Below are 27,201 nucleotides of genomic sequence, written 5' to 3'. Positions count from 1 at the left end.
CTAGAGTGCAGTAGCGCAATCTTGGCTCACTGCGACCTCTAACTTCTGGGTACAAGTGATTCTCCTGCCTCAGTCTCCCGAGTAGCTAGGATTACAGGTGTGCCCCACCACACCTGGCTAATTTTTGTATTTTTAGTAGAGACAGGGTTTGGTTTTGCCATATTGGCCAGGCTGGTCTCGAACTCCTGAGCTCAGGTGATCTACCTGCCTTGGCCTCCCAAAGTGCTGGGCTTGCAGGCGTGAGCCACCGCACCTGGTCTTCTCCACTTTAAAGTTAGTGTTTTTCCCTTTCCATACTCTCTTCTTTTTTAAAGCTTAACTACCTGCTTTGATTGGAGCCCAGCAGGTGAGTATGGCTGATATATTGAGATACTTTTGCTTAGGGAGAAGTTTTTAGTGCTGTGTCTGTATGCCTGCACATCTACCACTTATTCTCTGGTTTGAAGAACGGTGCCTTTTTATTTTTGAAGTGGGTAATATTGGTGATAGTGAGAGGTTTATGCTTGTTGTTATTGCTTCATGTGCTAGTTCTTTCAATATATTGTCTCCTTTCTAAAATAATTTGAAGATACCTATTTGTGTTGAATTTGTCATTTAAAAACATCTTTCTGAGGACTTTTTGAACACGGATTGGGATATAATGGGGAAAAATGGCTTTCTTTTTTTTTTTTTTTTTTTTGAGACACAGTTTCACCCTGCCTCCTAGGCTGGAGTGCAGTGGCGTGATCTCGGCTCACCGCAACCTCTGCCTCCCGGGTTCAAGTGATTCTTGTGCCTCAGCCTCCCGAGTAGCTGGGATTACAGGCACGCACCACCACCTGGTGGTACGTAAAAGTAGCACCACCTGGCTACTTTTTTGTGTGTTTTTAGTAGAGATGGGGTTTTGCCACACTGGCCAGGCTGGTCTTGAACTCCCAACCTCAACTTAACTGCCTGCCTCAGCCTCCCAAAGTGCTGGGATTACAGATATAAGCCACCATGCCCGGCCAAAAAATGGCTTTTTTTTTTTTTTTTTCAAACAGAGCCTTGCTCTTATGCCCCAGGCTGGAGTGCAATGGCACGATCTCGGCTCACTGCAACCTCTGCCTCTGGGGTACAAGTGATTCAGCCTCCCAAGTAGCTGCGATTACAGGTGCCTGACACAACACCTGGTTAATTTTTGTATTTTTAGTAGAGAAGGGGTTTCATCATGTTGGTCAGGCTGGTCTTGAACTCCTGACCTCAAGCGATCCACCCGCCTCAGCCTCCCAAAGTGCTGGGATTATAGTAGTGAGCCACTGATCCCGGCCGGAAAAATGGCTTTCTATTGGAGTCCATCCGGCTTCTCTTGTATTTGGAATCCTCTGAGTAATTGTTGTTTGCCCCTTTGTTCATTATTAAATGGGCCACTTCACCTTCTAGTTCTGGATAACACTGTTAGCTATATATGGGATCAGTTGGGAGTAGCACATGGATTGGGGTCTTTTACTGTGACTCATTGTATCAAATGCATTCCTTCTTCTTTTAGGTGTAGAGCTACTCTGAGGGGTTCATATTTGGCCTTTTAAAGACAAAGTTCTGTAACAAGAGTGAACTGTGGCGTCAAGGTGTGGGAATTCTGTGTCCCATTTCTTGAGGCTGTTTACTAATGTCAACACTAGACTGCTTCTAGTTCTAGTAACTCTTCATTAGTGTGAAGTATATTGTTGGCCTTGGGCTTCTTTGTGTTTTTGAGGGAGACTTTGTGACTTAGTTTGGGGATAGAGATTTAAGCGAGTAGATGAACAAGTAAGGGAAAAGGGAGTGATTCCACAGGATAGATAGAGAACCAAGGCTTGCTTTCTCTGTATTATTTTCCTTGGGTGGGGTAGGCTCTGGGTTTCTTTTAGCTCGTCATTCAAGCATAGGCTAATGGGTGAGAAGAAATTGGACGTTTCCGTATAGGAATGAAAAAATATTCGTAGTACTGCCTTGTTTTTGTTTATGTGTGTGTGGGTGTGTGTGTGTGTGTGTATCTATAGCTGTAGTATGTGTGTGTGTTGTAAATTGTTTATTCATTTATAGGAAGAAGTGTTCTTTTTCACAGGATTAGTAATGGGTCCTATCCAAGATCACACAGCTTGGTGGCAGCAGAATTGGCCTAAGCTCAGGTCTCCTGAATTCTAGCTTAGTTTCCTTTTACATCCCACATTTTGTTCCTTCTAACATAAAGGCCTTATCGTCAGGTTTTGAATCAGAGCAGGAAAGTAGATAATAGAGAGGAAGATTAGGTAGGAGAGGCAGGATCTGTTTCTTCCTTTCTTTGCTCTCTATCTCTAATTTTGCTACACACACAGACAAAACACGCACACATGCTGTCTCTCTTAGAATGATGTCATTTTTCACCTACAGCTTCACTCAAGACTTACCACTCAGCCTCCCAGGGAACCAAGAAGGAAAGGTTTAGAAGTTGTAATGGAATTGTTAGGAAACCACATGCCATTTCACTTCATGGAAATCATTTGAACCACCGGCAATCCATAATGGCTGTCTTTGGGAAGTTTTATTTTATAACTAAAGGATACCTTCTGTCAAGAAACTTTCCTTGTCCTAATCCCAGTGTAGTAGCTACATATATCCTAAGTGTTACTGATTGGGATTGACAAGTGGAATTTTGTTAAGTGCTAACTTCAGTCCACTGTTGGATCTCTCAATTCCCTGACTCAGACCTGCTTTGCAGAGCCCTTGTGAGAGGGTGCTGAGGAGCCTAAGACAACAGCAAGCTGCTTTTATGCTTTCTGCCCCCCAGGAGTGGTGAAAGGACATAGGAAGGAGTCTGGGGAACTGTACTACAGCATTGAAAAAGAAGGCCAAAGAAAGTGGTATAAGCGAATGGCTGTCATCCTGTCCTTGGAGCAAGGAAACAGACTGAGAGAGCAGTATGGGCTTGGCCCCTATGAGGCAGTAACACCTCTCACAAAGGCAGCAGATATCAGCTTAGGTAAGACCTTTGCTTCCTGAACAGCTGCTTTTGGGCTTCTGTTCTGCTTACAGTGGGAGGGGGAGTTTCTGAACCTGTCAGTAATGTTTCCCTAACTTTTATTATTCCTGTATGTGGCTTATCAGATGGTGATGAGCTGTCATTTTCTAGAGCTACTGCCTTATCTGTTTCCTTCTTAGTACCGAACAGAAAGTCCTTAGGGTTTTTCCGGCCTCCTCAGTTCTATAGGGGACTAAACACATTTCAGTCATGGCAAAGACTAGATCAAAAAATATTATGGCCTTAAAAAGAAGCTGCTTGGCCTTGTGGGAAGTGGGGGAAGGAACACTGTGGTAGCTGAATCAGGGTCTGCCCAGCTTCTTGGAGTTCAGGACCTCATACCATAGAATTTGACCAACCTTTGGCTTATCCTGCCATAGACAATTTGGTGGAAGGGAAGCGGAAACGGCGCAGTAACGTCAGCTCCCCAGCCACCCCTACTGCCTCCAGTAGCAGCAGCACAACCCCTACCCGAAAGATCACAGAAAGTCCTCGTGCCTCCATGGGAGTTCTCTCAGGCAAAAGAAAACTTATCACTTCTGAAGAGGAACGGTCCCCTGCCAAGCGAGGTCGCAAGTCTGCCACTGTAAAACCTGGTAAGTGCTCCTTTTTGCCTCATTCTTCCTTCATACCATGGCAGAATGCAGGGCCAGCTTCTGGAAAAACGGAGCTTAATATGTGGCAGTGGCCCTTCTGTCCTGTTATAAAGTTGGGGTCCTGCCCAAGCCCACAGGTGATATTCAGGGATAGCTCACTGTATCCCTCCTCCCCCATCCTCTGCAGACTCTAGTGCGGATAGATAGGAAGGCCAGAATTAGCCGAGTGTGGTGGTGGGTGCCTGTAATCCCAGCTACTGGGGAGGCTGAGGTAGGAGAATCGCTTGAACTCAGGAAGGTGGAGGTTGCAGTGAGCCGAAATTGCACCATTGCACTCCAGCCTGGGCAACAGGAGTGAAACTCTGTCTCCAGAAAAAAAAAACAAAACCAGGACTTGATCACACCATTCTTTGACTACTATATGGGTTCTAGGAGGGAAAGGAGAAGTATTGAAATGTAAGCAGATTCAAAATAGGTGTAATTTCTCTTTGCCTGCACCACCATCTTCCTGGAAATTCTGCTCTCCTCTCTCTTGTACTTGGGCCCTCTAGCTTTCTCAGATTTCCTATTGAAAGGTCATGGCTGGGCGCGGTGGCTCCCGCCTGTAGTCCCAGCACTTTGGGAGGCCAAGGTTGGGGGATCACTTGAGGTCAGGAGTTCAAGACCAGCCTGGCTAACATGGCAAAACCCTGTCTCTGCTAAAAATACAAAAAAAATTAGCTGGGCGTGGTGGCACATGCCTGTAATCCCAGCTACTCAGGAGGCTAAGGCAGTAGAATCACTTGAACCTGGGAGGTGGAGGTTGCAGTGGGCCGAGATCATGCCACGGCTCTCCATCCTAGGTGACAGAGTGAGACTCCATCTCAAAAAGAAAAAAGATCATATCTCAATGTGCTCTTCCTTCTTCCCATTATCCCCGAAACAACCACTTTCCAGTCCCTAGCATTCAATAAGAAAGGAGTTCATTTCATCTGTTGTTCATTGAGTCCCGACTGTGACCCAGGCCCAGCTGCTATGGGTTCAGGAGATTACAGAGGTAAAATCAGTCCATTCCCTTGGAACTTTCTCAGGCTAGCAAACTGATGAAACTCCATTGATTGTTACATTGTCCTGGCACCAGAGCTCTTTTATTTCCTAAGTATTTGAATTGTGTCATCTCCTTATCTACCCAACTGCTGCTGTGTTTCAGGTATTTAAAAACAATAACAATAATCTTTACTGAATATTTACTGTATGAGGCATAGCGCTCAGTGCTTCACACATACTACTTCACATATAATCCCTATGAAGTATAGGTGCTAGAATGAGTTTTCCAGTTGAAGACTCTGAGGCACAGAAAAGTTGGCTAACTTTCCCAAGATGACAAAGTCAGTCAGGATTCAAACTTTGTTGGTCTTCACTTCTAATTCCAGCCTCGTTCATATAACATCATATTGCCTCTGAGACTGTTTTCTTGCTCCTGGTTTTATTTTAGGGAGGCATGCATGACCTGTCTGTCATCTTAGCCTCCTAATGAACCTACGATTCAGCTTCTCCAGGTCAGGTATCTGTTTTTTTTCTCAAGGACTTATTGGGGCACTCTTGGCATGGGTGTTCTGGCTGGCTGGTTCACTTACTTACCCAGGTGTTGAAAACTAATTCAGTTGAGGCAGGCTATTTTGATGTGGCACCATCTATGTGTAAAAACACTTTATTACCAAGTATTCTCTGCACCATTCTGGTGAAGGTCAGCGATGGGGTGGGACGGTCTATCTACAAGGGGCATTTCTTGGTAATAAAAAAGTGTTGGGTTTTTTTTTTTTTTCCAAAGGCTGCTTCAAAATATCTCATACCCTGGGGGAAATCAGAGCACGGGACAGAGAAAGTGGGCTGAAGATTTCCAAACATTTTTCACTCTCAACTACTATTTCTTTGTATTAGAACCACCTCTTCCTTCAGATGACCTCATAAGTATTTGGTGTGGCTATATGAAAACAATACTTGGTTAATTTTCATTTATGAAAACACTGTATACATTATGACTCTGTAAAATTTAAATATGTAAATTTGTTTGTTGTAAATTTCATCCTAGGCTGTTGGTCATTTAGAATGGTTGGCCATTGGAATGGTCTTTGGTTTCTGGCTCAGATAAGTTCATCAGGACGTTGCCTACCCATCAGGTCATGCTTGGTGCTGGGGCTTTTTGGTGCTAAGGCTTTTGCCAAGGCAATGGTGTATATCCCCCTAGTAACTGTGCCCCCTGTCCTTCCCAGGTGCAGTGGGGGCAGGAGAGTTTGTGAGCCCCTGTGAGAGTGGAGACAACACCGGTGAACCCTCTGCCCTGGAAGAGCAGAGAGGACCTTTGCCTCTGAACAAGACCTTGTTTCTGGGCTATGCATTCCTCCTTACCATGGCCACAACCAGTGACAAGTTGGCCAGCCGCTCCAAACTGTCAGATGGTCCTACAGGAAGCAGTGAGGAAGAAGAGGGTAAGGCCTTAGGAAGCCCTGGGAGCTCTGACATATAGGCACTTCTTTCTTTTCCAGTCACTTATGAGCTGGTGGTCCCCCTGCTGTATGTAGAGGAGGCAAGGCAAGTAGCAGCTGGGATCTTGGTCATAGAAATTATTCTGTATCCTGCTTTTTAACAGTTTATAGACTGTTTTCACAAAATTCCTCTCAGTGAGTGGTTCCTGAAAACAATCCTGTGAGGCAGATGGGAGATAGATCTTATCTGTTTTATGGATGAGGAAACAAGTTTGGAGAGGTTAAAGGTTAAATAACTTTTTGGTTTTTTTTGTGTTTTTTTTGTCCACAATAGTGACAAATTTGGGACTAGAGCTCTGTCATTTTAGCCTACTGCAGCCATCCAAGTCAATCGGGTCTGAATGCCCTGCCATTTTCCCCATTTGTGTTCTTTGGGCATCTGCTAGAGCAAACCCACGTGGAGGGTAAGGTTCATTCTCCTGAGGTCTGAGACTGGGACTTTGGGGTGCCCGGTTCCTCAGGGTGATTGCAAAGAAACAGCTTCCAGGCCTTTTCAACTCTTGTACCTCTCTTTAACCTTAAATTAAATCTGTACATTGCATTTATTTCTGTGTTGTCTGTTTTTGAGTGAAGGCTGCAGTGGGGAGAAGTCTGAAAAATGTGTGATCTAGGAGAGGGAATGAGCAGACATAAATGTATACACTATAAATAAGTGACTGACAGTAGTATCTAAATGTGTCTGTCAAGGCTAAAGGTCCAGATGGAATGATGTTATACAAGTTAGAGTTCTGACTAATGTTGTCTTGCAAGAGGGAATTGAATTAGGCAACATGGTTATCATAAAATAGCACCGCTGGAGATCTGTGAGGGTTGGCATTTCAGGTACGTGGATGACTCTTTCCTAATTAACCAAAACTGTATCTCACTGCCTGCAGCCATGTGTAGATATGTACAAGGACATGGAAAGGATGATCAGGGAGTTGCAATTCAGGTGTATGCTATTAGGAAGGTGCACAGAGAGTTGTTGAGTAGACAGGCTCTGGTGTGGGAGAGTTGGGCTGTGGGAGTGAGTAGATGTGGTGTGGTGGGATTTCAAGGTTGTGTGTGTGCAACAGCTAGCTTGTCAAACTGTCAGATAGGCACAGTGGGAATAAGGTATTTGAAGAGTTTCCTGGACAGGACTAATTAGGAGTCTTTTGAGGATTCTGCATAGAGGCATGTCATGGCATTAAAACAGTGGTCATGGTCATGGTTTTTTTTTTTCCCCCCCCTTATACAATATTGCTGGACTCGAAACCAGGACTTCACAAGGCAGCTCTATAGATGTTTTGTCTGTTGCTTGGTTCAGCATAGTCAAGAAAGCTGACTGGTATGAGATGCAGGCTGTCCAGTTTCATTAAAATGTGTGTGCCTATGTGAGATGTAATAAACTCCACTCATAAAAATAAAATGAAGCATTTGGACAGTGTTTTTGAAGGGATCTCCAGGTTTCTGATAGAAAGTGTGGTTATGGTGAATGTGTCTTTATGTTGGCGCCCAACAGTACCAGAATCCTTGATATTTTCAGTGTATGAGAATGCTTAGGGGTTTCTCAATCTCAAGAAGGAGGAAGACATCTACTACTAAAACAATCCTCTGCAGAATTATAGTTTTTAAGAAACTGTTTGGTAGGTGTTACAGATAAATGGGAATTCTTAGACACCAGCTTATAACAGAAGCTCAGTAAAATATTTAAATCCATCTTAGGAGATGTATTTATTAATGAGTTTGGTACCTAATCTCGTTGGGTGGCACACCATCAGAGATCCTTCAGACACAGGGATTGACCCTGGAGTTGGGTTTATTTAGTACCTTCATACTTGATTTAGATGGCAGGATTAACAATCTGTTCATTTTAGCATCTGGCTGGGCAGGGCACTCATACCTCAAAAATGAAGAAATTGGAACCCAGACTACTCGAGAAAAATTAGAGAAACACACTGCCTAGACAGGGTAATATTTCATTAGACAAATGCAAGGAAATATAATTAAGGATTAACATCTAAATAGACCCGTCCTGGATTAAGCAGACATAAAGTAGAAGTCTTGAGAAAAATGCAGGACTGTGCGGGGTGCCGGCAGTGACTCAGCAGTAGAATCTTGGTGCGAAGATTGTGACGTGCTATATCGAGACAAAGCTGAGAAACAGCTCTGCTATATTCTGAGTTTCTTAAAACCATGTAGAGTTTCTGTTTTGGGATTTCTGTTTGAGAAGAATGTGGAGAATGCTGAATCAAGAAAAGAGAATAAAAGTGAATAGGTTGGCTAGTCAGAACTAAGTGGAGATGGAGACCCCTGACATGGGGCCTCAGCACTGCCTGGGCTGCTCCAGCAGGCAGCGAGGGCACTGAAGGGGGAGCCGTCTCCACAAGGGATCTGCTGTAGGTTTTACCACTGGGTGTGAAGGGGAAGGGGAGTGGTACTGGCATTGAACCTTACGCATTGGATTGGGTTGGGTTTTAAAATTTGTGATAAAAATTTCAGTTAATTAGAACTTAATTTCCCAAAACTCCTAATTAACTAAAATCTCTAATGTCTTGCTTTTCTTTTCTTTTTTTTTTTTTAATGTGTTATTTATATATGAGAGGAGCAGATGACAAGAAAACAAGCTCAAATTAGATATTTGGTCAAAAGAAGCAATTTCTAATTGCCTAGGGTCATTACAGCTTCAGCCTCATCTCTCATATCTTCTACTTCACCCTCAAGACTATAGAGCAGTCATTGGTGTTCAGTGTCCTGAGGTACTTCAAGATCATCAAAGGTAGATAGTTTTCAATAAAAAGGTTGAAACAGGATTTTCTAACCTTCACTTAATCCGTTAAAATTTTAAACCCATATTTCATTGACCATTCTGGTTTATCAAAGTTTTAGTGTACAACGGGGTAAAAAGGCTGATGCAGTGGGAATATGAAGGGTTTATTATAAAGTGTTCATCAGCTATTCATCTCCACAGAAGGTAGAACTAGAGGAAATGGGGTTTAGTTTTCAACAGGAAAGATTTAGGATAGACACAAAGGGAACTTCCTGATGGTAAGGGTTATTCAAGTTGGAATATGTCACTGTGGGAAATGGTTGTGCGCCCATCCCTGTGAACAGTCCGGTGCAGGAACCTTGGATGTTTTTAGGTCTAGGACCTACCTCCAGTCCTCATCTTCCCAATTCCTCCTGCTCTTGTCCCTTCTTTTGGCAGCATTTTAAAGGCCTCAAGACAGATCTCTTTCTGACCCATGGGGAAGCCCTTGGCCTGTCTTTGGGGACACACTGCTGTGGATAGATAGCTGGGGAGTGAAAAGGGGGCAGTAAGAAGCAGGTATAAGGTAGCAAGTAAGAAAACCACTCAGTAATTATTATCTTATTTTTTTTAATGTAGAATTTTTAGAAATTCCTCCTTTCAACAAGCAGTATACAGAATCCCAGCTTCGAGCAGGGGCTGGCTATATCCTTGAAGATTTCAATGAAGCCCAGGTGAGGAGTTTCTTTGTGTAACCTAATATAGTGGCAATGAGAAGAGCCAACTTGCTGTGTGAGAAGAGGCCTGAGAGGGGTTGGGGAACCTGGATAAAGTAGCCAGAGATTTCAAGAACTGAGAAACTGCCAAAATGTCGTTGCATGAAATATAATTTTTGTTGTGTATAGGGAAGAGAAGTTAGGACCTTGGGTTAGTTAATGGCTCTGGTTCTGTTGCTGGGACAAAAGAAGATTGATATTTATGTTTAGTAGTAGAAACCCCTATTAGGGTTGCTGATTCTTAGCCTTAAAGGCTGAGTTCATAGGTCTTGTTTGTCCCTTGAGGATTTAGGTCCTCAGAATGCTGCAGGTGAGGCAGAGAGAATATCTGTGGAAATCGTTTGGGCCTTTCAGTGAGAAGAGTGGCCTTGGGCAGAAGGATAGACTAAATCACACGTTGGGTAGTAGTTGGGAGTCTTCAGATCTGCTCTTCATAGCTCACTATGGCTGCTGCTTAGGAGCTTTCCACAGAAGTCACCAAACCCATTGGCTCTGCTTCTTGTCTTCCAGTGTAACACAGCTTACCAGTGTCTTCTAATTGCGGATCAGCATTGTCGAACCCGGAAGTACTTCCTGTGCCTTGCCAGTGGGATTCCTTGTGTGTCTCATGTCTGGGTCCATGATAGTTGCCATGCCAACCAGCTCCAGAACTACCGTAATTATCTGTTGCCAGCTGGGTACAGCCTTGAGGAGCAAAGAATTCTGGACTGGTAAGTATTTGAAAGCCCATCCAGAATTGTATAGACAGGAAGACAGCAAGCTTTGGAGGGAAGAGAATCTAGGTGAGAGAGTAAAGCTTTCTAGAAATTGGAATGTCTGTAGGATAAATTTGGGTTTGAAATGCCTTCAGGAGTTTAGTTTATTTCCATAGGTTACATTGGCTAGGAACCTTTTGAAAATGTGTGAAGATTTGTATATAGGGTCAATATTCTCAACCTGTAAAGTTAGAGAACTAAGTTTTAAGCGAACATTAAAAATATATAGGCTCAGGAGCATGATTCAGATTATTCTCAGCCCCAGAACAAACATGGAAATCAGAAAGCCAGGATTGCAAGGAATACAGGTCATTCACAGAAAGAAGGAAGAGAAGGGGGACCCTAATATAGGGCTTAGCTTTTTGAGATGAAGTCTTGCTCTGTCACCTAGGCTGGGGTACAGTGGCACAATGATGACTTACTGCAGGCTCAACCTCCCAGGCTGAAGTGATCCTCCTACCTCAGCCTCCCAAGCTGCTGGGACTACAGGCACTCGCCACCATACCCAGCTAATTTGTTATTTTTTGTAGAGATGGGGTGTCGCCATATTGCCTAGGCTGGTCTCGAACTCCCGGGCCCAAGAGATCCAACCACCACAGCTTCCCAAAGTGCTGGGATTACAGGCTTGAAACACTATGCCTGATGGGGCACTTAGTTTTGAAAGCATTCAGATGTACATGAGTCCCTTTGCAGAAAGGTGGTTTGTTGGATATTACTTGTCATGCTAAGGTCCTTTCCAGTTACATAGGGCTATCTCTCTGTCTCCTTCCTAGGCAACCCCGTGAAAATCCTTTCCAGAATCTGAAGGTACTCTTGGTATCAGACCAACAGCAGAACTTCCTGGAGCTCTGGTCTGAGATCCTCATGACTGGAGGGGCAGCCTCTGTGAAGCAGCACCATTCAAGTGCCCATAACAAAGGTACCTGTGTGTGTGTGTGTGTATCTTTGTTCGAGAGATCTCCTTAGACCTCTAGGTGTCAGGCCTTGTGGTCCAAGGCTCAGGCCTAATAGGTTGACCGTATCCATGTTTCTTAGAGAAGAAAAGTACCACCTTCAAGAGGTGAGTCACCATAAATGAAGCACTGGGCATATATTTGTTAAATATTTCTACAAGGTCAGCACATAGTGATTATACCTCTACTTTTGGTCATGATCAGCAGTGTGTTTGACATAATAGGGCTTTGGTTTGTGCAGAGTGGGATGTATTGGTTAGAATCAAATGTCTCTTTGTAATGGAGGGCTAAATTGAGTGTACTTTCCTTCTTCACTTTCACTTGCTCCTTGCAGATATTGCTTTAGGGGTATTTGATGTGGTGGTGACAGACCCCTCTTGCCCAGCCTCGGTGCTGAAGTGTGCTGAAGCATTGCAGCTGCCTGTCGTGTCACAAGAGTGGGTGATCCAGTGCCTCATTGTTGGGGAGAGAATTGGATTCAAGCAGCATCCAAAATATAAACACGATTACGTTTCTCACTAAAGATACTTGGTCTTACTGGTTTTATTCCCTGCTATCGTGGAGATTGTGTTTTAACCAGGTTTTAAATGTGTCTTGTGTGTAACTGGATTCCTTGCATGGATCTTGTATATAGTTTTATTTGCTGAACTTTTATGATAAAATAAATGTTGAATCTCTTTGGTTGTAGTAACTGGGATTTCTTCATCTGTTTCTTTGAGCTTAATCTCAGAACAAATGACAAGACAAACATAGTATTTTCTCGAGGTTTTCAATAGGCTTATTCACTTTAGGAGGACAGCTAGCCAAGGAAATTGCAAAGTTAAGAGTGAACTTTATTCTGTGGCATCATTCCCAAAAGGTTATTCCAGGGTGTCTAAAATGCTGTGCTTGCAAAAACTCAGTTTAAAGTAGGTGAAGGCCCAGATTAACAGTTGTGCCAAAAGTTGAGCGGAATTGGGCACAGTTCTGTTTCCTGACAGTTTAAGAAAGACCTCATGCTCTCTCTCTTTAGAGCTGAGATCACTAACAGCTGACCTGTGGGTATTCCCCCACTTAAGAGCTAAAGGGAGAACGAAAGGACCAACTGCCATGAAGGGACAGTGACCATAAGCTTGATGGAATGACCTTCCGGAAGATACACATGAGAAGCACAAGTGAGAACACTTGGAAATGTTACAAGTTCTAGTCAAAGACCCAATATTATTATTATTGTCACAATGGCTGGAAGCTGTTCCTTCCCTTCCTCTGGCATCACTGATCCCCGTTCATGGCTTCTCATTCTCTAAAGCAGGGATCAAGTTTTTTTCTGTAAAGGGCCAAAGAGTAAATATTTCAGGCTTTGTGGGCTATTTGATCCATCACAACTACTCACCTTTGCTGTGAGGGCATGAAAGCAACCATAGACAATGGGTAAACAAATGGGCATGGCTGTGTTTCAGTAAAACTGTATTTACAAAAACAGGCAGCAGGCCATAGTTTGCCAACTCCTGCTCTAGAGATAGCAGTGGAAAGGGTGATCTTTACTTGATAATAGAAAGGAATAAGGTTGTCAGAGCTTCCCTGTGTGTGTAGATGCAGTGATGAAGACCAGATTCAGTGACTATAAACTGATGCCAGAACACTGCATTCTTTTTCAGTTTGGAGGGCGTTGTTCAATGAATATTTATTTTTACTCACACTGATATGAATATTGATTACCAGTGATGGCTGGGCCATATTAAGATAACTTCAACCCCTATGGCTTGTGTAAGATGGGTAATTGGGCCTGCAGTCTTCACTATTTAAAACTCTAACAACTTGATCTCAGTTTTTTCTTAAAGACCTTCTTATTGGAGAATACTTTTTTTTTTAAGACGGAATTTCGCTCTTGTTGCCCAGGTTGGAGTGCAACTGCACAATCTCAGCTCACTGCAACCTCTACCTCCCAGGTTCAAGCGATTCTCCTGTCTCAGCCCCCTGAGTAGCTGAGATTATAGCCACATGCCGCCACACCTGGCTAATTTTTGTATTTTTAGTAGGGTCGGGGTTTCATCATATTGGTCAGGCTGGTCTCGAACTCCTGACTTCAGGTGATCCACCCGCCTTGGCCTCCCAAAGTGCTGGGATTACAGGCGTGAGCCACCGTGCCTGGCCTAAGAAATACTTTAAATATATTTTCATTAGCTAGAATTGCCCAATCTGTGTAGGTATAAACTACTTGGTATAGGGAGAGAGAAAGCCTATCTTACCTGTTGCTTTCTTACTTGATGGTAACATCCAGCAGTTAGCCTATTTATAAACATAATTACTTTTTCACATATGAACCATAAAATATTTAATTTTCTGCTCTATATTGTTTGTTTACTGCTGTATCTCCCACAGCTTGAACAGTACCAAGGCATGTACAGTAGGTGCTCAATAAATGACTACTGAATAAACGAACATATCCAACAAATGTTCTCAATGTAAAGGATCAGAGATGCCACATGTTCTCCTTGATGGGACAGGCCTTTCCACATGGGAATGATGGGAAGGATTTGTACTCCTGGATGTTCAGTAACTGCTTCCAGGAGAAAAGGTAGAGTCCTATCACTAGGCCACAGATACTTATTTGTTTGGCTAGAATGGGATGTTTGTTTTGAATCTTCTGGTACAAACTTGGGAACGTGGCTGTTATTTCAGTTTATGAGCCATAACTTTTCACATCCCGAAACTACAAAAGAGAAAAAGAGCCTTATTAAGTATCATGCTTTCCCAAGACTGCCTTCAAAGAAATATGAATCAGGACAACCTGTGGTCTAAATAATGTCGTCTTAAAACAAGAGTTTCTTTTGACTCTTCTGCTAAAATAGCTTAGAAAAAAGTCTACTTGCAGACATTTTAGAGAGAGAAAGGACAATAAAGTGATTTTCTGAATGGGAATGACAGAGCTCTGGGAAGCCAGCTACCACTGAATCTCACTTAAAGTTTAGAGTTAGAAGGAGTGGTCCCCCCCTTTCACCGATGTGGAAGCTAGGGACCGACCAGCAAGGCGGGGTGCCCACGGCTGCACAGCTAGTTCATATCAGAATTGGGAATGGAAGGCACACTGCCTCCCAGCATAGCAATACATAACCTAGCAAAGGATTTAACACCTATCTCACTGTCAGGTTTTTTAGTATTTTATGATGATGATGATGACTTCTACTAGAAAATAATCTTCATTAAAATTATTAAAGATGGTCACACCTCTATCTCTAAACCTTGTTTATATAAAATGAGGGTATTTGGACTATATGATGGCTAAAGTCTTCTTCCAGCTCTAGAATTCTGCAACTCATTAAAAAGTCACCCACAAAAGTCTACTGAGTTACCCAAGGGTTGCTCCTACCTGCCCAGAGTTCCACCAGCCTGGGTATAGTATTTGTTATAATCTAGTCGTAACAGTAGTTGAGCCAAATCTGAGTTGATCTGATGATTCCGAACACTGGAGAGAATCTTGAATAGGAGTGAAGACTGGCGGCTAAAGCCCTGCAGAGAGAAGGACTCAGCTGTCATTCCACTTCAGCTCACCAACTCTCCATATGGAGGATGGGGGCGGAGGGAGGAGTTTCTTGGAAAAGCCTTGCTCAAAATTCTACAGAACCACCTGGCCTTCCCACATTCCTATTTCTATTAGTTCTTAAAATGACTTGTACCAAATCCATACATGCATGACTTCCTATGAAAGTACTCTTTCACCAGTAGGAATTTAGTAGCTGGTTTCCAGTTAATGTATTTTGTCAAGTACTGGGGTTGGGGAGAACCCGTTCTGATTACAAGCAGATAATTATCTCAGTGAGATAGGGGTTAGTTCAAGGAAGTAAGGAGGGGTAGGATGTGAGGAAGTTAGAACAAAGCCAATGCTTATTTGATGGGCTGAATAAACTATTCAGGACTGAACTATTTTTGAGCACTCTGAGGTGGCACAGTAATTACCTGATTCAAAATCAACTGATACCAACATTTTTATCTTTATATCTTATTTCTGTACGTGTGTGTATTGAGGAAATGCTTTACTGACTCAGAGGAAAGATCATGAATTCTCCATTGACAAAACCACCTCTGTCCTTTCGGCAAGGCTGCATACTTCCAGGCAGACGCACCTTCACGAGAATGCTCAGCTGGGCGGCTCCACGCTCATCCAGTGGGCCTAGGTTCTGACTGACCAGCGAACAAAAACTGTGACAGAGATCTAGGATTTCATTCAGGCAGTGAAACACCTACCCAGGAAACAGAGTTGGCATTAGGAAAAGAAGGAAGGTACGTCCATGAAATTAAAGATTTGGGAGAACAGTCTGATTAATAGCTGACCTCCCAAATCTGAGAGGATAGACACTGTCACTTGCAAGGCCTGCCAGCCCCTCAGACATACAATATGTGTAAAACAAACGCATCCTTTCCTGCGTACGCGAGTATTACTCTCTCAGCCCTGCACCAAACCTCCATTCTAGCCACATTTAACTCTTCATTTCTTAGACCCGCAGAGTGTGTTCCTGCCTCTGAGCTGTGAGTGTTGTTCCCTTTGCCTGGGATGCTCTTCTTTTTAATACCAGTTCAAGTCCCACTCTCTCAGTGAAGCACTCCCTTCCCCACTGTAGCCTTTAGTGAACCCCGTTTCTTGCTTCTTTATTATCTGTACTGTTGTCCACTTGGCAATTGTTCAGGCCTCTGTGTTGTTAATGATTTCTGTATGTATATATATGTCTTGTTTTTCCAACTAGATTGTGAGCTCCTTAAGGGCAGAGCCATGAATTATACCTCTTTGTATCCCCAGTGCCTTGCATACAGTAAGCACTCAATAAATATTTAATGATGATGACCTGCTCTGATACTCGGCTTTTCCCTATGGATACATCTATGCCACATAAGGACAGCATCGACCCATCACAGTAGTTCTTGGTTGTTTTCAACCAGCCCTCTGAAATGGCATTTATTAATATATATCTTACTCTTCCTGGGCAGCAGAAATAGCCCTAAACACCAGAACATTTTTAAAAGTCTGTAACGGCTGTGCTGTAGCACACTGAGGAGTAACAACCAGCTCATGTCAGAGAGGAGGCATGACCGTTCCATTAGAAACTACCAGAGATCATTTCTTTTTTTTTTTTTTTTTTTTTTTGTTGAGACGGAGTCTCGCTGTGTCGCCCCGGCTGGAGTGCAGTGGCGCCATGTCCGCTCACTGCAAGCTCCGCCTCCCGGATTCACGCCATTCTCCTGCCTCAGCCTCCCGAGTAGCTGGGACTACAGGTGCCGCCACCACGCCCGGCTAATTTTTTGTGTTTTCGGTAGAGACGGGGTTTCACCGTGTTAGCCAGGATGGTCTCGATCTCCTGACCTCGTGATCCGCCCACCTCGGCCTCCCAAAGTGCTGGGATTACAAGCATGAGCCACCGCGCCCGGCCCAGAGGTCATTTCAATCTTCCTGTTCTTTATCCTGGAATTGAAACTAGCTTGTGAGCTTTAAAAAAAATTGGTAGCTGGGTCCCACTGTTTTAGGGATTCTAATTTAAGTGCTCTGTCATCTGGATTTTTTTAAAGGGTCCCGATGATTCCCATGTGCAGCCAAAGTTGAGAATGACTGCCACGAAGGAGACATACATGTATTTACAGAAACACACACATCGAGAGAGAAACACTACTCTAGCTGTCTATGAAAACTTTGAAATGACTGATCCATCCTGGTCCAAAAGATTTCTAAGAAGGTGAACTCTATATGCTTTTCATTGATTTTTCTGTATTGTCAGCAAGGATTTTGAGTTTCTTTAACTCCTGAGGGTTTAAGCACATAATTCTTTCATCTGTAGCTGCTCACCACACCCCATATTTCCGAAATTCAAAGACATCTTAGGTCCTGTTTTAACATGCCTTTTTAGTTTTGCTTTACACATTCTTCCCCCCCCACCCCATCCCCAAAGACAGAATCTTGCTCTGTTGCCCAGGCTGGAGTGCAGTGGAACGATCTCGGCTCACTGCAACCTCCGCCTCCCGGGTCCAAGCAATTCTCCTGCCTCAGCCTCCCAAGTAGTTGGGATTACAGGTGACTGCCACGACACCCGGCTATTTTTTTCCTTTTGTATTTTTAGTAGAGACAGGGTTCCACCATGTTGGCCAGGCTGGTGAACTCCTGACCTTGTGATCCACCCACCTCGGCCTCCCAAAGTGCTGGGATTACAGGCATAAGCCACCATGCCCGGCCGCTTTATACATTCTTAAAAAATGTTTTAAAATGGACTTGAATAATTGCTTAATGATGGTTTCATATCCTGTCAACTCAAAGCGCCTAAGGGAATGGTCAGTGCTAGAAGCAGTCCGAGGAAACCAATGCGCCTTACTTACAGGTTTCAATAGGATAAAGGATTGAGCCAGCAAATTGCTCAGGAAGTGGTCATGAGCCAATCGGATGCTTTCAAAGTCTTGGGTAGAATTGATTTGATGAAGCAGCTGGGAGAACTGAGACTCCAACACATCTACCTGATAGACATTACACAAAAAGTTTAGCACCTTGAATATTCTAAGCACTCAAAGACATTAAGATGCCTGACAGATTGAAATGAAAATGCTTTGCCCCCACTCATCTTCCTTCTAAGTCACATTAAGGCTGACCAAAGACACCCTTATATTGCCCAGCCTTGTAGGAAGTTATTTGCATAATTCTAAAACCCCTCCCTCCAATGTCCTGGCTGACCACTCTCCCCTGCCCCATCCTTTTCTCTTTTCCTTTCTTTTTTTTTTTTGAGATGGAGTCTTGTTCTGTCGCCTAGGCTGGAGTGCAATGGTGTGATCTGGGCTCACTGCAACCTCCACCTCCCAGGTTCAAGCAATTCTTCTACCTCAGCCTCCCAGGTAGCTGGGACTACAGGCATGCGCCACCACGCTCGGCTCATTTTTTTGTATTTTTAGTAGAGATGGCGTTTCACCATGCTAGCCAGGCTGGTCTCAAACTCCTGACCTCAAGTGATCCGCCCACCTCAGCCTCCCAAAGTGCTGAGATTACAGACGTGAGCCACCACACCTGGCTGAAGCCAGGAGTTTGACACCAGCCTGGGCAACAAAGTGAGACTCCACCTCTACAAAAAATTTTAAAAACCAGCTGGGTGCAGTGGCATGTACCTGTAGTCACAGCTACTTGAGAGGCTGAGGCAGGGGGATCACTTGAGTCCAGGAGCTTGAGGCTTCAGTGAGCTATCACTGTACCACTGCACTCCAGCCTGGGAAACAGAGAAAGACCCTGTCTCTAAAAAATAATAAAATAAAATGCTTTTTTATTTTAAGAAACATGCTTAATGATATAACTCCTGAATTTCTCAAACCCCACCATTTTATCAAATACAAACTTACAGTCCCTATTCAATACTCCCTGCCAACCTGCTAGACATTTTTCCATACCCCTTCCTTCTACTCATCTCTCAGCACAGACCTGGAGATAGTACTGAAGATTATCCACCAAAAATGCCATGTGATTTCTTAGGCGCCACTTGATCGCATCAGTCTGGTTGGACTTGAGGTGCTTGCGCTGCATTTGTAGGGCCCAGCAGTGCTGCAGCTCAGCTTGCACCCGGCGTACGCTTAGTAAGTACTTGAAAACAACATTGTACCTAGGACAGAAACAACAGGATATTCAAGATAAAAATTTCACCCTGTGACAGGCTCTAGGACTTTGTGCCACCCACTCCTCTCACAAAAAGGCAGTAAGGAAAGAATGGCTAGAGATGTAGACAAATAAATTATAATTTATTTATACAATGGAATATTATATAGCAGTCAAATGAATGAACTCCAGCTACACAACAAGATGAGACCCCATCTCTGCATTTTTTAGATAACTTGGGAAATTTCAATGTGGACTGGATATTAGATTATAAGGGACTACTGTTAATTTTACTGGCTGTGATAATGGCATTGTAGTTCTATTGAAATATGCCTTTTTGAATGGCTGACTCATGTTGCTTCTCATATTCAAAAATACGAATTTTGAATGAAAAACGTAAATCACAAAAGATTACAGATAGCCTTTTTTATAATTCTTAAAGCAGGCCAGGGATGTTGGCTCATACCTGTAATCCTGGCACTTTGGGAGGCCAAGGCAGGAGAATTGCTTAAGCCCAGGAGTTCAAGACCAGCCTGAGCAACATAGTGAGACGCCATCTCTACTAACAATTTAAAACATCAGCCAGGTGTGGTGGTGCCCACCTATAGTCCCAGCTACTCAGGAAGCTGAGGTAGGAAGATCGCTCAAACCCAGGGGTCAAGGCTGCAGTGTGCTGCCTGGGCAACACAGCAAGACCCTGTCTCAAAAAAAAATAGTGTATTATGAATCAAGGATTATGATGAATCTGATTCTCTGTCCCTGAGCCCAAAGAAAGTAAAATAGCTTCCCTCTAAGATAGACTCCTGCCTCCCTGCAAGTTCAGGAGCTAACTGCTTAATGCTGAGACTCCGTACTGAAAAGACACATGGGAAGAACAGCTGATTCTTGGTACAACAGGATTGATTTACCTGTCTGTAGGCAGGCTTGCAGAAGACAGTCCCATTCTGTTTGGTTTTTAAAATTATCTATTTCTAAAGGAACAAACATAATGAAATAATAGACCTTGTTTGGATACTGATTTGAACAAACCCAAACATAAAGACAATTTTTAGGTAACTGGAGAAATTTTAATGTAGACTGGATACTAGATTATAAGGGATTACTGTTAATTTTACTGGATGTGATAATGGCATTGTAGTTCTGTTGAAATACGCCTTTATCAATTGTTTATTGGCAGAATGAAATGACTGTGATTTGCTTTATACAGCTGTAACAAAAAAGTGGGGGAGGGACAGATAATAGTAGTATAATGTTGATGGTTACTGAAGGTGAATAATGAGGACACACGATTTTGTTATGGTCTATACTTTTGTTTATATTTAGAAATTTTTATAATGAAAATGAAAAAATACTTCTAAACTTGATTTCTTCAAGGGTGTTGAGAGCATATCAAGTTAGGAGGTAAGTGGACTGTGGGCCTGTAGGATTCTGGGAGCTAAGGATCTTTGGAAGTTCTTTGCACAGGGTCCATGCCACTTGCTTAGCTGGGCTGTGGGCTCTGAATTTGCCATAGAATCTTCTTCCTGAACCAGCCTCATGTTTTCCAGTTTATGCCCAGTCTATTTTACCCTAAGCTTCTCTACCTGAAACAAGTAGAGAGGGCTAGGAAGAAGAATAGGAAGGATCAAGAGTGGCGGCTAGAAGAAGAGATGGCCTTTTTGTTTCCCTTTTCTTCATTCCTCTGGCTTCACAGAGTATGACAGCTTCAATCCTCCATCCAGGCCAGGGGCCAGTTCTCTGACCAGTAGTTGGGTTTGGGAAGTTCCTAGATACGGTGTGAGGATAGATTTCAAAAGCCACCACCAGCCACATTTGCTTCTTACCTCTTTTCTGTAGATCTCTGGTTTGGGGACATTAGGTCCTGACCAAGGCAAGCAACAGCACTTGGCAGGCTCTCATGATAAAGAGCGAGGCTGACCTGACAGCAGGAGACTCCAGCTTGGTCAGCTCCTTTGTTCCACCCCCAAGCTTGGCTGCCCCTGTCGGCTCTCCCTTACGGCAGTCTTCTCCCCAGGGGCTAACATCCACAGCAAACATGCAGGCTGGAGGACTTTCCCAAGTCAATCAACAAAAAATATTACAAAAGTGAGGGAGACCTTGTCAGGTGTGATGGAATTATCAAGGGCCATTATCTCGACATGGTGCCTGAGACCTTATTTTCCAGAGCTCACAAACTGGCGGCCTACAAACTGCTGCTTATTTGGCAATTTAAAAAAACGATGGTTTGAAGTAGATATGCTCTCCCATTGATTCTAACACCCACCACTCCGTGTCTCATATCTGCAGCTCCACTTATTAATGTGATCAGTCTAGTCCCTGGAGGGGTTTACAACTTTTGATTTACATATTGTTAAAAACTACTTGGGTGGCTATCTTGCTCCCATTAATTCTTTTTTTTTTTTTTTTTTTTTTATGAGATGGAGTCTCACTACGCTGCCTAGGATGGATTTGAAATCCTGGGTTTAAGGGATCCTCCTGCCTCAGGCTCTGGAGTAGCTGGGATTTCAGGCACGTGCCACCACACCTTGCTAATTCTGTCCTGCTAGTTTCTTCCCTTACAAGTAAAGTGGGTCATTATTTACCTGTGAGAAACTCAGAAATACTCACTTTTCCAGGACAGCTGGGGTGAAGAGAATATGTAGTGGCCACTGTACTTTGTAGGAAAGACCTAGGGCTGCCCAGCCAGATGCAGGGGCTTCCCGGGGAGAAGTTTCCCGAGAAGGCCCTTCTCTTGCCTGAGTAGCATCTGCTGTGATAAAGAAAAGAAAAGAAAAAAAGAAAAGATAACAACTTGGTTAATCTAGAACCAGAGATTCAACAAGTGAATAACATTAATGAAACTAGAGCTCACAGGAGTTCAAGACCAGCCTGGGCAATACAGTGAAACCCTGTCTCTACTAAAAATACAAAAATTAGCTGGGCGTGGTGGCTGTAGTCCCAGCTACTCAGGGGGCTGAGGCATGAGAATTATTTGAACCTGGAAGGTAGAGGTTGTAGTGAGCCAAGATTGTGCCACAGAACTCCAGCCTGGGCAACAGAATGAGACTCCGTCTCCAAAAGAAAAGAAACAGAGCTCACTGGAGTCTGCGATGTTAGAAGCTTACAGCGGACACAAAGAAGAGGGCAAGGACACTTTTACGTGAGGTTCTCTTGGGAGGTCTTCTAGAGATTCTTTCCTCAGCCTTAAAATCTGGGGGCTGGAAATAAACAGGGACCATTCCAGCAGCATGACAAAAAAAAAAACCCAACCCCCCAAAAACATGGCCTGGGCATCGCACTTAGCCTCTATGGACTTCTGGACTTTCCTTTTCTTCTCTATAGAATTATAGTACTGCATTACCTGATTTCTAAGATCCAAAATCATATGGTTTCTATGGTGGGGGATGGAAGCAGAGATGGGAAAATGGATGACCAGCAGGAACTCTAAGGTGACAGGGAGGAACAGCAAACCTTTGTGCTCCTTTCCGTGATACTCAATTGTCAAGTGCAACAGAGGGAGAAGGTTGTCATCATCTAGCAAAACCTTGTGTGCTGACTGTTGAAAGGCCACATTCACATCTGCAAGAAAGAACACGGGGGCTGACAAGGATGCTTGGCTCTGTAACAAACCCAGACTCCTCCAGCTTTCCACTTCTCCCCCAACATGCCCAGTGCTAACAGCAGGGCACAGTGGACATCTGTTGCATTTGTCTAACATCCATCCATTCTTCTCTTCTTGCTGACAAACTGCCTCCTGATTTTCCTTGGAGAATCATCCCTATTCAGTACAGTTCACATATTTCCAGTGGGTTAGTGCTAGACAACACCCGATTCTAGGGGTAGCTGGGTGATGTAGGCATGATCAAATGGAACGTAATACTCTACTCTGTTATGCTATATTGTTCAGGGATATTAACATGACCAAGCCAGGCCAATCCAGAGGCTCTATTCAGACTCTAAAAGAATCCAGCTCTTTTTTCAAGATAAACAGGGGCTTAGTAGGATGTAAACTTGGCTAGAGACTATCTGCTACCATACAGAGCAGGCCTGTCTGAGAAGAAAGAGGTGAAAGATGGAAAGAGACCAAGTCCTAAAGGTGTCACCCGCGTCACTGGATCAAACTTTGCCGAAAACCATCATACGTCTGAGCTTTTCAGTTATGAGAATCGATACATTATTTCTTTCCTTTTGCTTTGCTTAAGTGAGTTTGAATTGGATTTTCTGATATTTGCAACCACAAGTACTTATATTTGTACTATATAAGTACAGTGGACATCTATGGTTTTACTGAGTTAGAAAAACGATCAGCCTGTGTGTATGTATTTTCTCACATTTCTTTTTTTGGATCTTTACTCAACTCTATTCATGCAGTATGAATGGAAATGGCCATCAGTTGGTCAAGGGGTGGACACTTCACTGAACTAGGCATAGCCTAATGTCTGACCTCTTTGATACATGTGATGTGGGCTGGGCCAATCAAAACCTAGAAAATTCCCTAGAATTCTCTAACTTGCAACAAGAGGGACGAGGCTCACTTCCTTCAGTAGAGGACACTGTGAGGCATATTCCTGGGAGCTGCTCGTGATCATGTTTCCAGAAGGTCATCAAAGAGCTCACAAGAGACACAGACAAGATATGGTGAATGAGCAAATGAGCACGCAAGAGAGAGAATGAATCCAAGTTGTCCCACTGGGGTTTTAGATACAATAACAAATCCATTTCCCTTTCCCAACTAGGCTAGTTTGGGTGAGTTTCTGTCATTCACACCAAAAGAATTCTACTGTAACACTACAAGCAGCACTAAGTCCCAATATGACCCATAAAGGATATATGGCTATAATCCAATGAGGAAAAACACCTGGTGTGAAGGCCTGCACCAACTCTTCCAGGAAGGGTCATAGGCCAAGACACTGTTCCCAATGACCCCAGCGTGAAGCCTACCTGCAAGGGCCTTCCATCTCTGGAAGCCACTGCTCTGTAACTGACCAGGCTGCTCTTATGTGGAGGAGGCCTTAAAAGGGTCAGCAGCAGCCAAGAAATACCCTACGATGTCAATCAGTTGATCATTCTCAGGGTCACAGACAATTACCATGCTCAGTTACTGCAGTGGGTGGTGTTTTTAACATGTGTTGAGCTGTGTCAATGAAGGCCTGAAACAGTTCTCCACGTCCCAGAAGGTAAAAGTCTTTAATGATCTGAGGAAAGAATTTCAATTTACAATTCAGTAAAGCAAGGCAGGAGCTCTTCACTGTCCTGAGGAATTACACGTATACAGTAATTTCTAATTTCATCAATTTGAGCCCAAGCTACAAAAGATACAGGCATTTGGCATTTCAAAGAGGCATTCTTAGTTCCGCATAGCAGGATGACTGGTGTGTATTTGGCATTATTCATTCAATAGCAACATAATTATACATATATATGTACCAGAAAAAAGTATACTCCCAAATCTTTGTATTATAGTAGATTTTTGGCATTAGGTATAGTTTGCTCACTTGGATAAGAACAAGTGAGTTGACTCTGGAAGTCCGGGTATAGGCAACCAGTGCTCTCAGGAAATGTCAGAGAATGCAAGTCACTGCCTACCAGCATCACCATAAGAATCACAACAACAGTTAAGCCATTACCTTCAGCTGACCCAGTAAATCGGATTCTTCTACCATCAACTTCCAGAGATGCTATGAAAACAACCAACAAAACAGGGACAAATTTCATTACAGTGAGAAGTACTGCAAAGAATGGTTCCATACAAATCCAGCAATGTATTAAAAGAAGACTATACCTTGCCCCACACAGAAAAATTCATTCAAAAGGATCAATGTATTATTCCGTTCTCCCACTGCTGTAAAGAATACCTTAGACTGGGTCATTATAAAGAAAAGAGGTTTAGTTGCTCACAGTTCTGCAGGCTGTACAGGAAACATAGTGGCTTCTGCTTGGCTTCTAGGGAGGCCTCAGGAAACTTACAGTCATGGCAGAAGGCAAAGGCATCTCACATGGCAGGAGTAGGAGCAAGAGAGAGCAAGGGGGAGGTGCTGCACACATTTAAACAACCAGATCTCACGAGAACTTACTATCGTGAGGACAGTACCAAGGGGAATGGTGCTAAACCATTCATGAGAAACAGCCTCATGATCCAATCATCTCCCACCATGCCCCACCTCGCCCTACCTCCAACACTGGGGATTACAACTCAAGAAATTTTGGTGGGGACACAGATCCAAGCATATCAATCATAGACCTGGGTATAAAAATGAAAACTATAAAATTTCTGGAAGAAAACAGAAGAGAAAATCTTTATATCCTTGAGTTAGGCAGAGTTCTTAGACATAATACCAAAAACATGATCCATAAAAAAAAAAAAAAAAGGTAAACTGGATTTCATCAAAATTAACAACTTCTGGGACAAGTCATAAACTGTGAGAAAATAGGCCGGGCACAGTGGCTCATGCCTGTAATCCCAGCACTTAGGGAGGCCGAGGCGGGTGGATCACAAGGTTAGGAGTCTGAGGCCATCCTGGCTAACACGGTGAAACCCCATCTCTACTAAAAGTACAAAAATTAGCCAGGCGTGGTGGCAGGCACCTGTAGTCCCAGCTACTTGGGAAGCAGAAGCAGAAGAATCACTTGAACGTGGGAGGCAGAGCTTGCAGTGAGCTGAGACCATGCCACTGCACTCCAGCCTGGGCAACAGGGTAAGACTCCATCTCAAAAAAAAAAAAAAAATTGTGAGAAAATATTTGTAGGTCACATATCTCTTAAAGAACTTAAATTCAGAATACATGAAGGACTCTCAAAATTCAACAACAAGAAAACAAAAACCCAACACAAAATGGGCAAAGAGGCACATGAAAAAATGTTCAACCTCACTAGTCATTACAGGCATGCAAATGAAAAAGACAATGGGAAATCTCAGCACTTTGTGAGGCCGAGGCGGGAGGATCACGAGGTCAGGAGATCGAGACCAGCCTGGCTAACATGGTGAAACCCCATCTCTACTAAAAACACAAAAAATTGGCTGGATGTGGTGGCGGGTGCCTGTAGTCCCAGCTGCTCGGGAGGCTGAGGCAGGAGAACTGCCTGAACCCGGGAGGCGGAGGTTGCAGTGAGACGAGATTGCGCCACTGCACTCCAGCCTGGGCAACAGAGTGAGACTTTGTCTCAAAAAAAAAAAAAAGAGTATTATATATATAGATATCATAGGTGATACAGAGGACATATGTATAATAAAAGGAAAAGCACAACATTTATTATAAATATGCGCATGCTTCACAGGTATCCTCAAAATGTACAATTAGAACATACATAGAAGTCTACACTCGACACAGAATATACATTCTCCAGGCACATGTAGGACAGCTAAAAACAAAAACCAGACCCTGTATTAGTCCATAAAGAAACCTGCAATAGATTCCAAAGAAACAGACCATGCTCTCAAACTATAATGCAGACCATGCTCTCAAACTATAATGCAATAAAATTAAAACAATAAATTCCTTGGTTAAAAAATCATAAACAAAATTAATTAGAATTATATAGACTATAATGAAAACACTACATGCCAAAAACTTGTGAGACACAGTAAAAACAATATGCAAAGTTTTATATATATTTCTCAGAAAACACAGGTTAAAAATAAAGGAGTCAAGCTTTCAAACTGGTTAAGAGTAACTAAAAAAAAAACACGAAGGAAGAAAATAATAAAGAAAAAGGCAGATATCAATGAAACAGAGAATTCAAACAAAATATACATATATATGTGTGTGTATATATCTCTTATTTTATTTTATTTTTATTTTATTTTATTTTGAGATGGAGTCTCACTCTACTGCCCAGGCTGGAATGCAGTGGCGCCATCTCAGCTCGCTGCAACCTCTGCCTCTCAGGTTCAAGCAATTCTCCTGCTTCAGCCTCCCGAGTAGCTGGGACTAGAGGTGCGCACCACCGCACCCGGCTAATTTTTGTAGTTTATTTTAGTAGGGACAGGGTTTTGCCACATTGGCCAGGCTGGTCTCAAACTCCTGACCTCAAGTGATCTGCCTGCTTCGGCCTTCCAAAGTGCTGGAATTACAGGCGTTAGCCACTGCACCTGACCCCAAAATATACATTTAAAAAATAAAATTAAAAAAAGAAAAAGCCTGGTGGGCACAGTGGCACATGCCTATAGGCCCAGTTACTCGGGGGGCTGAGGCAGAAGCTTCACTTGAGTCTAGGAATTCTGGGCGTAGTGTGCTACACCAATTAGGTGTCCACAATAAATTCGGCATCAATACCGTGACCACTTGGGAGTGGGGGACCACCAGGTTGCCTAAGGATGGGTG

General features: G+C 43.3%; 2 protein-coding genes across 6 annotated transcripts in view; one reads left to right on the top strand and one right to left on the bottom strand.

Moving 5' to 3' along the window:
* The window catches only part of TP53BP1 (tumor protein p53 binding protein 1), a 117,920-nt gene extending 101,791 nt beyond the window's left edge, over positions 1-16,129 (top strand). For 3 of the 4 annotated variants that reach the window (XM_025390759.1, XM_025390757.1, XM_025390760.1), the window contains 7 exons: positions 2,768-2,959; positions 3,379-3,594; positions 5,847-6,062; positions 9,469-9,563; positions 10,116-10,315; positions 11,134-11,279; positions 11,648-16,129. In XM_025390759.1, the coding sequence (XP_025246544.1) occupies positions 2,768-2,959; positions 3,379-3,594; positions 5,847-6,062; positions 9,469-9,563; positions 10,116-10,315; positions 11,134-11,279; positions 11,648-11,835 (1,253 nt within the window). In that variant the 3' untranslated portion in view covers positions 11,836-16,129. The remainder of the gene's footprint in view (positions 1-2,767; positions 2,960-3,378; positions 3,595-5,846; positions 6,063-9,468; positions 9,564-10,115; positions 10,316-11,133; positions 11,280-11,647) is intronic. The other variant, XM_025390758.1, reaches the window with a different exon arrangement.
* Positions 12,130-27,201, bottom strand: part of TUBGCP4 (tubulin gamma complex associated protein 4) — a 35,575-nt gene continuing 20,503 nt past the window's right edge. The window contains exons 10-18 of one of the 2 annotated variants that reach the window (XM_025390764.1): positions 24,508-24,558; positions 23,970-24,075; positions 22,352-22,459; positions 21,509-21,650; positions 18,731-18,908; positions 17,650-17,784; positions 15,417-15,533; positions 14,663-14,802; positions 12,130-14,005 (exon numbers count right to left, since the gene is read on the bottom strand). In XM_025390764.1, coding sequence (XP_025246549.1) covers positions 13,993-14,005; positions 14,663-14,802; positions 15,417-15,533; positions 17,650-17,784; positions 18,731-18,908; positions 21,509-21,650; positions 22,352-22,459; positions 23,970-24,075; positions 24,508-24,558 — 990 coding nt within the window. In that variant the 3' untranslated portion in view covers positions 12,130-13,992. The remainder of the gene's footprint in view (positions 14,006-14,662; positions 14,803-15,416; positions 15,534-17,649; positions 17,785-18,730; positions 18,909-21,508; positions 21,651-22,351; positions 22,460-23,969; positions 24,076-24,507; positions 24,559-27,201) is intronic. The other variant, XM_025390766.1, reaches the window with a different exon arrangement.

Source organism: Theropithecus gelada, chromosome 7a, assembly GCF_003255815.1.
Source record: "Theropithecus gelada isolate Dixy chromosome 7a, Tgel_1.0, whole genome shotgun sequence".
Taxonomy (NCBI): domain Eukaryota; kingdom Metazoa; phylum Chordata; class Mammalia; order Primates; family Cercopithecidae; genus Theropithecus; species Theropithecus gelada.
Note: the sequence above shows the minus strand (reverse complement) of the source record. Positions and strands in the feature narration are given on the sequence as shown.